This window comes from Crinia signifera, chromosome 6 (assembly GCF_055691185.1).
Source record: "Crinia signifera chromosome 6, ASM5569118v1, whole genome shotgun sequence".
Taxonomy (NCBI): Eukaryota; Metazoa; Chordata; class Amphibia; order Anura; family Myobatrachidae; genus Crinia; species Crinia signifera.
This window is the reverse complement of record NC_139222.1, coordinates 140,310,205-140,321,825: the sequence shown is the minus strand read 5'-3', so window position 1 is coordinate 140,321,825 and position 11,621 is coordinate 140,310,205. Positions and strand designations below refer to the sequence as shown.

The following is an 11,621-nucleotide window of genomic DNA, read 5'->3' as shown; positions in this document are numbered from 1 at the left end:
GCATAGGCCTGCACACTGCTTAGTGGTAGCGTACAATGGAGCCGCAGGCAACGACAGCGTGAATGCAGGGATGATGGTGGAAGCACTGCTGGTCATGCACGGACACAGGGAGGCCCACAGGAGTCTCAAAAAAAGCCTGGAGAAACATTGGATGGTAAGTGTTTCTTAAACATGATAGGACTTACACTGCTGCCAATACTGACTATCCGTGATCCTGCAGAGAAAAAAAAAAGTCTAGGTCCCAAGGCCCTCTCACTTAGGGTCCTGCTCCACGTTTTCTTGTTCACATCATATATTATGTTTGCTGGGATCAGATTCAGATGGCAGCTTGGGCATTATTGTGTGCAATTAGAAGATAGGGTACAGTGGAATAAAGGCAAGCAGGTATTGTGGTAGATTGGGTGGTAGAAGCAGGGAGACGTTGGGGTAGAACTGGGGTTAAAAGGAGAGCAAGGATAAGCAGAGCTTGGGCTAAGTGCAGTCTGCAGTTAGAACAACGCTGGGGGGCAAGGAAGGGTGATAGGGGCAGGCTGTACAAGATAACAAGCAGGGAGCAAGCGTAGATATGAGCTGTGTCAGTACTGGGGTAAAATGATGGGCTATGGGGCAGGCAGGGCTGGGGATATGTATAGGGTATCTGTAGATAGCAGCTGGCGAAGTACTAGGAGCAGGAAGGGGGTATGGGGCAGAGGGTGGCAAGGGTACATAGCTGGGGCAGTTAAGGGGGGGGGGGGGCAGGGTACACAGCAGCTTAAAGTAATAGAAACAGGTAGCAAGTATAGCCAGGCACATTCACTCACTGACGCTGCATCCAAGTAATGGTTGGCTCCATCTTAGTGCTAAGTAACAAGGAAAAGGAAATGTGGGAGGGGCTGTACACTAGCTATTGGGTATACTGCATAGGTAAGTACCACAATATGTAGGGTCCAGACTCAACAGTCTATGTCAGACATTCCCAACCACGGTCCTCAAGGCACACCAACAGTGCAGGTTTTAGTGATATCCAGGCTTGAGCACAGGTGACTTAATTAGTACCTGAGTGATTCTGATTAAACCATCTGTGCTGAAGCCTGGATATCACAAACACCTGCACTGTTGGTGTGCCTTGAGGACCGTGGTTGGGAAAGCCTGGTCTATGTGGTCAATGACTCGCATGGTGGTACTCCCCTAAGAGTCTATATGTAGCAAAAAAGGGGAAAGGCACTCTGTGATTTGGGGGGCACTCGTTTGTATGTATAAAAATTAACTTTGGTACTTATGTATTATCTGGACTCCCATGTTAAATGCACCCCATTTTTTCATACCCCTACTATCCAACTACGCATGGAGTTGATTTTATATAGTGTGGCGAGCGCAGCGAGCCACCGTGCCCGAAGCGCGGCGAGCGGACACGGTCTCATAAGAAAACCGGGAGCCCAGATATTACATAAGTACCTTAACTTTTATTTAATATACATTAAAAACTTGAAGAACTATACCAGACAGAAGAACACATACATAAATTGACATTTAATACATACAGTGTGTGGAAAAAGGCCAATGTATATAACATTTTCCCAATTAATTAATGATGGTAAACAGGTTAATGCCACAATTAGAAGCCTGCAAAAATATGCATAAACAGTAATACACCAGTAAGTTATTGAAATGCCTATACAAACATTCTTGCAAGACATCTCCTTAGAACTCCTGCATATACCTATTGCAAATCCTATAAGTCAGTCATAAGCAGATATCTTGCAAGGATTCTTGTATATACCTATTGCAAATCCTATAACTTACTGGCGTACATATAGAATGTAGAAATGTCTTTGCAGCTGGACATCTAAAACACAGAGTTTTGTTGGAGTGCACAAGATAGCTCACACCAGCTAGTGTGATGAGTGTGTTCAGCAGAGAGCAGATAGGTGAAAGCTCCTACCGGCAGGGCCGGCGCCACCACTAGGCAAACCTAGGCATTTGCCTAGGGCGCCGGCCACTGGAGGGCGGAAAATGCCGCCCGGGTACCTGTACCTGTCTATTTAAATCTGGCGGCGGAGGCAGCGGGGGTCCCTGCAGTCTATTAAAAATCACGAGCGCTATCCGCCGGGCTATGCGGAAGCGCTTCTAGTGTGAAAACTCTGGCAGCACGGCGCACGCTGATCTCAGCCAATCAGCGTGCTGCCAGAGTTTTCACACTAGAAGCGCTTCCGCATAGCCCGGCGGATAGCGCTCGTGATTTTTAATAGACTGCAGGGACCCCCGCTGCCTCCGCCGCCAGATTTGATTAGAGAGAGCGCCGAACGACAGGTACCCGTACCCCTACTCTACCCCCCCTACCCCTACCCCCCCCGGCACCGGGGCGCCCCCAGCCCGACTCGACTGGGGCGCTCCGGTGCCTTGCACCGGCCCTGCCTACCGGTTGACAGACCTATACGTGGTCTGTATCTTTCAGACAGGTGGCTGTGGATCGCGTGCAGGCTGTGTCCTCCAGATGGGCAGCTTCATGCAGCCGGGGAGGTGTAGCATGACTGTCCAAACTAGCACACTGCTGGTGATCAGATGGCTGTGCACCTCCCTGTCCCCAGATGGTCGGTCCCGGCAAGCACCCAGCTAGGTACTGAAGGGTGGATGCGGACTATCTGCTCCTGCCTGCGTGGAGATGGGCGCGGGACTTTCAAAGTGCTGGGCAGCGTGCTCCTGTGCTCTCCGTGTTGGGAGAATCTCCAAAGTCAAACAACTATGCTGAGTCTGCACGTGCTGAGGAGGTGTGGCCTAACATATTTCTCATCTATTAGGATATTTCATCATAAATTGTAGATGAGAAATGTGCAGGGCATAAAGTGGTCAAGCAGAGGTTGAGGAACTAATTTCTCTATGCCACCTAATTAGATCCCCTTCCCTCCCCCCATTAGGCAGAGACAGGGCCAGTGGTAGGGTTTTGTTTTTTTTCATCACCCTGCAAACTAGAATGCTTTTCTGTGAGAATTACTGTGCAGGACCACTGTAGAAGTTAGCCAATGTTCCACCTCACCATTAGAGGTGGTGGAACTCCGTTCCACCCAGTTTATCCTCACTTTAACCCCTGGAAACGCGTTAAGCCACGCCCCCTCAGCATGAGCAGAGTTGTTTGGAAATTCTCCCAGAAAATAATTCATAAGTGATACATATTCTGCAGCTGTATTTCATTCTAATTGTGTAACACAATGTTTCATATATCATGATTACAATTGCTTCTTTTATGTATTAGAATAAATTCAATTTTTATGCTTAAAATTTACATATTTTTGATCTGAGCTTAGCGCATTACCATAAACACACCTTTTTCTTCAGTTCAATTTGAGGGTCAGCTCCTGATTTTTTTGGTAAAGCTGCAGCACAGATCAATATAATACAAATTAAATATTCCATTGCACACATATTACAACCAGCACCATCACATTTTGTATTTTGTTGTTTTCCCCCTATCAAATAACTGCATGTAGGAATCCTTAAGGGACAACCTATCTGGATATGTGACATTGGAGTAGGTGGTATGATTGGATTCCATGTGACGGTTCTCCACTCCTAGCACTGCTTCATACATCTACACACAGTAGCAAATATAAACTTAGCATGTGATGGGCGATAAGATTAGAGTCAGCTTTGTCATTACCCATGTACAATAGGTCAAATAAAGTTTTGCATCCACTCAAACTACAGAATTTAATTTACTTTGATTCCCTATTGTATATGGGTAATGACAATAAAGTTAAATCTAAAAATAGTGCCCACCTATCCTGTCCTTTAAGGTTAGGGTATCAGGGTTATTTTAGGAGATAGAGTTAAGGTATTAGGGATGGTTTCGTGGTTTGGGTTAAGGTATAAGGAGTAGCGATTGTTAGGTTTTGAATTATAGTACACAACAAAAAGGTGGATCCCCACAGCGCTAATTCACAGGATCTCTCTCAGAAATTTTCTTTAGTATTCGTCCTCTAACGTCCAGGGTACTCGGGACACCGGAAAAAAGAGACGTTAGAGGACGAATACTAAAGAAAATTTCTGAGAGAGATCCTGTGAATTAGCGCTGTGGGGATCCACCTTTTTGTTGTGTACTATATGCTGTTTGGGGTTGGTAGCCCTATCTGGTGTGATTCTCTAGCTGCTTGTTCCTTGTGAGCGCGGGTGGTATTCATATTTTTTGTACAGGTTTTGAATTATGATTAAGTGGATGGTGATAAGCATATACAGAGTATTATAAATATATATATATATATATCTTTTTTTTTTTTTACAATAATATAGTCTCCCTAGTTGTAAAAGATATAGGGGGAAATTTACTAAGATGTGTATTCTACTTCACATGTGCTGTTGCTATGGGCAACCAATCAGATCCTGTCTACTATCTTCTAGATCAGTGGTAGCCAACCCTAGCCCTCAAGAGCTACCAACAGTTCACATTTTCCAGACAACCTAGCTGCTGCACAGCTGCACTCATTAATCACGGACACATTTTAAAAGATCCACAGATGGAGCTAATCAGCTAATGAGGAGACCTGCAAAACATGCACTGTTGGTAGCTCTCGAGGACTAGGGTTGGCTACCCCAGTTCTAGATGGTGCTAAATAAATAAGTCGATTCTGATTGGTTGCCCATAGCAACATCACATGTGAACTAGAATACACATCTTAGCAAATTTCCCCCATGAAGTGTTACCAAAAGACAAATAACCCAACCTAATTATACATTAGGGTTGTAGCTGGCTGTATATATTCATTTAAATGAGGTATTGGTCTAAAATCACATGGTGTGTGAAGAAGCCACCTTGTGAGGAATCCTGCATTTGCCTCTGTAACAAAGGTGGTTGCACAGTGAGCTAAATCTATTTAAAACTTACAATTAATATTCTGGTTTCCTCAGAGAACCACATAAATGACATGATGAGGTACCTTATAATTAGAACGGAGAACTCCTGATGTAACTAAAAACATACAGAGCACTTAGGAAATGCTGTAATAGATTTCAAAAGTGTGGGAAGTTCAGAGTGTTTGCATCTAAAGCAGCAATCTGTTATAAGGCTGGTTTGGTCTTAGAACTATCACTTTATATTTAACCGTAAACTTGCTTCAATCCCCCCGGTTCAGTAATCTCTGAACCTCCACTGAATTCTGCCACACATGCAATACAGTGTGCTAGAGTTGGGCTGGGCAGATTTTAGACGAAACTCTAAAATACAGTGTAAAATTGAGCTGTCCAGTGTTTTGGGACTACCTGCAAGAGTGGGCAGTATTTCCCAGCATGCAGAAACCAATATAAACGCATTGCAACCCCTTGCAATGCAACAATAGTTTGGCCGAGGCAAAGTTGCTCCTTTTTTGGTTCCTGCTTTAAACCAATCTCTTATTATACAATATATCACATATTACATAATACATGTGTTCTTTTATTACCCCTTGTAGTATTACATTTTTGTGCAATTCTTAAGTTTTATCTTTATTAATTTTTTTGTACATTTGTATCATACATAGAAACTTCCAAAAAAAAAAAGTTAATAAAATATACATGCCACAGCAGCAGAAATACATTTTGTTGCAAACTAGCTCAAAACTATAGGTTTGCCCCTCGGATTACTATACAGCTACTGCAGGGAAAAAAATATACAGAGTGCATATGTTGTATTAAACCACCATATTGACAGCTTGTCCCACTCTATCTCTCCATCAGTTGCATCAACAGGTTTGTTATATGGAAGCAAGGAAGGAGCAAAGGTCCATTCTCTGGTAGCGTGGAGTCAAAATATTACATAGATATATATTAGGGAATTTTGGGAAGAGGAAAAGCCCATTGTCATGTATTTTTGTCATACAACTTGAAGGCTATACTTAGATCAATGTGTCCCAACAGAATATTTATAATTTAAACAGAATTTTACAGAATGGATTAACGAAATGACTGAATGATGAAATGACCTAGAAGTGCTGGCCAAAGGGACTTCATCCCAGAAATGGGATGGTGGAGCGTGCTAGACTCTTTACTGGATTCATGTCCATAACATTTTTGTCCAGCAGACTTCAATAACCTTCTCTTGAGGCCAGATCTGTTGAGACTAAACTGTTCATATCAAAGATTCACCTCATGTTCCATGGCTAGGTGGGTGTTGCAGGTCTTGACCCGAGAAGATGGGGTGAAGAAGAGGGTGAAGGTGCAAAGCTGTAGCTGCAGCTGTGTTTGGCCGAGGAGCAAATAGAGTTGGATAAAGGGCATGAGGGACATGATGAAATGTAAGAGGCCCAGCATGGTGGAGAGCAGAGGCAGGGATTATGTGTATGGGATGACTAGCTAAGAATGCAGCAGGGTGGGCTGGAATAAGAGAATGTGTAAGGTGAGAGAGAGATATGGGAGTCAGATGTGGCTGTTGGATGTGGTGCACTTGAGCCAACTGCTGATGGTGAGGAGGTAGGCCAATGGCTGCAGCAGCTGCAGCATGTTGAAGGATAGCATGCTGTACACTGGTTAAGGAAGCAGCAGACACAGGAGGAGGTGCTTGCTGAATGTGAATAGGCTGCAGGGTAGGTGTTACAGGCTGCAATGCTTGTGGCAGAGCCCCTGCAGGGAAACTCTTTACTTGCTTTGCTAAGAGCTGTTGCTGTATATGCTGTTGAGCAGCCTGTTGTAGTTTGCCGTACTTCTCCATTTCCTCTGGTGTAAAAGTAATAGGCTGGCTTTCCAGAGGTGCCAAGGAACCTTCATCATCCTCCTCTTCCTCTTCATCGTCCTCATCTTCCCCTTCTGGCCGAGAAGAGTTTGGATCAACTGTGATGGGTGTATAAGCTGAATGCTGAAAAAATTCAGTATCAGGAGGTGGTGGTATTAATCTACTTGGGAGTGGTGGAAAGGGAAGACTTCCATTGCCCAACGGGTGTGATACAGCTCCCTCTCCAAAGCCTGGAGGTGGAGGCTGAAAGCAAACTGCAGCCTCTGGGGTCAGATGTTCTACAGCAGGTGCAGGTTCAGGTACTGGTGTTTCCTCCACTAAAGTTTTTACTTCTTTTCCTTTCTCCACTTCTATAGCAACTGGTGTTTCCCCAGAGTCATTTTCTCCTCTATGAGGTGCTGTGCTTTTGGATCCTATTGGGAGCTTCCCTATCATGGGCAGTTGAGTAGGTTTAGTGCCAAGAACAGGTGGCAACTTGGGGCCAAAGTATCCCTGAGGTGGATCTTTCACCTTTGCTCCAGACTTTGAGCTACTTTCTGCAGTGCCTGCTGCCTTTTCTAAACGTCGTGATTGGATTTTCTCTAGGAGCTGTTTTGCTGTTAAAGAACATCTTCCTGCATCCTTCTCAGTGCTCCTGCGGGGCAAGTTAGAGCCACCAGCTCTCCTTGCTTCTGAACCTCTACTCCCCTCTCTACGATTCCCAGAGCGAGCATAATGCGGGGATTGTGAACGATAAATCTTGGACCGGTTGAAGTCCCGCCTTCCACCTCTACGACTGTCAACACTGTCCCGCCCATGTGATCCTTTTCCAGAGTGACTGCGAACACTAGTGCTCCGGTCCCTACTATAACTGCGGCTGCGCTTCCAGCTGTGACCAGTCAAGCTGCGGCTTCTCCTCTTACTCCGACTTCGGCTTCTACTACTTGACCTTCCCCTACCCCGACTCCTACTTCTCCTTGAGGGACTTCTGCTTCTAGAACGGCTATGGCTATAATCAGAAGAGGAGTATTTATGTCTAGTGGAATGTCTTTTGGAAACCACAGAGTCTGAATCGGAACCTGGTGACCTCCGCTTTGATCGCCTCCTTGATCCACTGCTATAATCACTATAGTCACTGTCTGAATAGCTTTGATTGCGACTATATCTACTTCTATCAGTGGAACCCCCGGAACTGGACGAGTAGGACCGCCGACGTTTTCCAGATCTTGATCGACTTCTGGAGCGTTCACTTGTTGAGTCATACTCATCACTGTATCTAGAGGTGGACTTCTTTCTACTGGCATTATCTTCACTATCGTAATCTCCACTGCTTCGTCTTCTGGCCTTGGGGGGTGTATTTCTATGAGAAGAGGAGGAAGTTGATGATTGAGCAACGGTAGAGGGAAGTGATGTTTTAAGGTCAGTTTTGAGCTTTTTATTCTCTGGCTCTTTGGAAGAAGTATGAAGTTCCTGTTTAGAACCAGCATTTCCCCCACCGTCCTCTTTTGTTAAGGACTTCCCTAAAGCAGAGTCTCCACTGAGATTTCCCAAAGTAGGAGCCACATTTACATTAGATTCCTCACTTTTCGTCACTGCTTTGGAAGCACCCTTTGATTTCTTGTGCTTATGCTTCTTATGCTTTTTTATTTTCTGTTCTGTCCCCTCATCTCCTTCTTTGTATTTCCGCTTCCGCTTGCTATTCTTCTTGTGCTTTTTCTTCTTCTTGTGCTTATGAGACTTTCCAGTAGCCTCACCTGTGTCCTCTTCTGCAAGAGATTCTGATTTTATATCAAAGGAAGGTGTAGGGGAAGGTTTTGGTTGGGCGCCACAAGTATGCATGACTGGTATAACTTCCTTTTTAATTGGAATATTTAGGTTCTTGTCTGCATCAGCAGCAGTTAAATTATCTTTACTTGACCCTGGGTTATTCATTGGCTTCTCTACTCCTTTAGGTTTGCCATCTTTGTTTCGAGAAAGTTTAAAGTCAAAATATAATGGGTTACAGCTGTAAGAGATAGCTGGTTCAGCCTGGGTAAAAATCAAGAGCTCAGAGGGCCACTGCAGAGTTGTGCTCTCATCCTTGCTCAGAACTGGAAAAAATGGACCAGTCGGGTGTTTTGGTCGATCTGGGTGGTCTTTTGCAGGAGTAGGAGAATCCTTGGAGGTCTCTCCACCTAAAGTAGAGCTAGGCTTTTCTTTGTCACCTGCATCATCTGACAGATCTGCCTTGGGTAAGCCAGAAGAGGCACTGCTTTCCACTGGTTGGTGCCCAACAGCCTTCATATCAGCAATTGCACTTTTTCCTCCTTTGCCTTCAGTCTGCTTTACAGGTTTAATTTTGCTTGCAACACTTTGTTTCTTGTCCTCCTTTGGAGGCACATTTTCTGCCTGAGTTTGCTCTGTGGATCTCATAAAGAGCAAGAATTGGAAATTAGGTTTTACCCTACAATGGGCAGGTGGCATGTAGTGATAATACTCTGGTTCCCCAGGCAGACACCCTCTTTCCTCTTGTTTCATCTTCTTCAGTTTTGATAATGTGCTTGCAAGGGAGGCACCATCATCTACTTGGCTTTCCTCTTCCTCCACCTTGCTTTCACTTTCTTTGCTGGTCTCACCCTCTACTGCTTTTAGTGTGCACATATCAGCAGTTGGTTTGTCCTCCTCTTTCTCCTCCTCCTCTGCTGATGCCATCTCCTCACTGATATCCTTGAAAACAGCTGCCGAGGACTCTAACTTCAATGGAGTCTTTTTAGCAAAGGAGAAAGAAAATCCCACTTTCTGAAGAGATAATGTACTAGCTGGGCTTTTAAAGCCAAAAGTTATAGCTGGAGTAGCAGCTTGAATAAGAGCAGAATTTGAAATCTGGGGTGACTTTTCTTCCTGAACTCTCTTTGGGCTGTCTTGCATTGTTGAGCTAGTACAAATAGGTGCATCTTCCTCTTCCATTCCTTCCTCATCCACAGCAACTGTAGTTGGTTTGAACATGGGACCACTGCCAGGGGCACTGCTGGAATAAAAACAAAAAAACAACAACATTACTAGGATCCATTTGACTTTTCTATGAACATACCATGGCATTTAAAAAAGTGCAACAACCAAAGCTATTGAATCTACAATTGGGGATTTACGAATCCCACATTATTAATAGAAAAAATGGTACTTATGTATTATCTGGGCTCCCATGTTAAATGCACCCCATTTTTTCATACCCCTACTATCCAACTACACATGGAGTTGATTTTCTGTAGTGTGGCGAGCGCAGCGAGCCACCGTGCCCGAAGCGTGGCGAGCCCCGCGAGGGGACGCAGTCTCATAAGAAAAACGGGAGCCCAGATATTACATAAGTACCGAAAAAATTAATGGTGGTACACTAAGAATATTAATGAAACTGTGAAAATAAAGTATGTTTATTAATATAATACTTGTCTATACACATTAATGTCCAAAAAAATAAAGCCATAAGCAATTCTCATGAAAAACTACAGATAACCTTATATACAAATACTGTACACATAAAATGAGAAAATGCATATATGATCCTTTTTATATATGTGGAAGTTATTTTTCACATGTTTTTATTAAAAGGGACCAATTATTAATAGGAATCTGATGTGGATGCCTAATATGCTGCAAACTTTGAAAACTGACAAGTTGTTGGAGTTTGACAGGGCTGATGTAATCTCTAGAAGTGGCCCACAGTACCTGGAGTCTGAGTGCCAGCCTATTAGAATATATGTATATGATTGGAGATTAACGTTTCAGGGTTAACACTCCCCATTTTGTACACCTTGAAAACCGGAAGCCTTAACCCCGAAACGTCACTCTCCTTTGTGCATTTAATTGCTTGTCACAAGTCCGCTGGAGTACCTCTGTCTTCAAGCCGAGCTCTACATCAGGCAGCTGCTCTATTAACACGGGAGTGCTGGGCTGAATATATATATAGTCCCAGTATGGATGTCACTCAGAGAATCATTCAAAGAAAAATACGCGACAACTATATATATATATACCAGTGTATCAGTATTTATGCTCCCCATGACCTGGGAACTGTTCCCATTAGGCATAACACTAATCATATATGGTAATAACGGACATTAAATATCTTATAAAAACCATATTGCTAGTCCCCTGATGCAACCAATCGGGTGCGAGCAAATACATCCACAGTATATATACTCTGAGTGGTGAGTCACTCCTGTTATCATACACACATATATATATATATATATATATATATATATATATATATATATATATATATATATATATATATATATATATATATATATATATATATATATATATATATACACACACACACACATACATACATAAATACACACACACACATACATATATACACACACAATACCAAATGTAGGTGTCACTCAGGTCGATGATAAAAAACAACAGAAGCGGCGTTTACTTTATAAATAAGCAAAGTAAACGCCGCTTCTGTTTTTTTATCATTGACCTGAGTGACACCTACATTTGGTATTGTATACAGCTCACTTGTCCTGGCTACCGGGCAAAGTACCGTATTTTTCGGACTATAAAAGGTGCACCTAATAAACTTAAATTTTCGCCAAAATAGGCCATGCGCCTTATAATCAGGTGCGCCTTATGTATGCACTGAGTTTGACTGTCGGACCGTTTCCTGCTCACACCGGGATGTAATACGTACACTGCGATGACCCCAGAAAATGGCACCAGTGAAGAGACATGGGGTGAGATTTAATAGGATGAGAGATTCAGAAAGTGAGAGATTTTGTAAGAAATCTCCAGTTTTTGTAAAGCGTCAATCATTTACACTGCAAAATCACACTGGTTAAGCAGTGTAAATGATTGCCACTTTAAAAAAACCTGTAGATTTCTCACCAAATCTCTCACTTTCTGAATCTCTCATCCTATTAAATCTCACCCATGCTGTTTTAGCATGCGCGTTATGTATGGAAATAGACCCCATAAG

The 11,621-nt window shown here is 43.3% G+C and overlaps 1 protein-coding gene and 1 long non-coding RNA gene across 7 annotated transcripts in view; both read right to left on the bottom strand.

Moving 5' to 3' along the window:
• Positions 1–1,494: 1,494 nt before the first annotated feature.
• On the bottom strand, positions 1,495–3,927 carry LOC146008285 (uncharacterized). The gene is made up of 2 exons (XR_014444491.1): positions 2,395–3,927; positions 1,495–1,917 (listed from the first exon to the last, which is right to left on the bottom strand). It is a non-coding gene; the product is annotated as an uncharacterized LOC146008285 (long non-coding RNA).
• A 1,453-nt stretch (positions 3,928–5,380) lies between these two features.
• GPATCH8 (G-patch domain containing 8) overlaps positions 5,381–11,621 on the bottom strand; it is a 65,389-nt gene continuing 59,148 nt past the window's right edge. For 5 of the 6 annotated variants that reach the window (XM_083147424.1, XM_083147429.1, XM_083147428.1 and 2 more), the window contains one exon: positions 5,381–9,659. In XM_083147424.1, coding sequence (XP_083003550.1) covers positions 6,092–9,659 — 3,568 coding nt within the window. In that variant the 3' untranslated portion in view covers positions 5,381–6,091. The remainder of the gene's footprint in view (positions 9,660–11,621) is intronic. The other variant, XM_083147425.1, reaches the window with a different exon arrangement.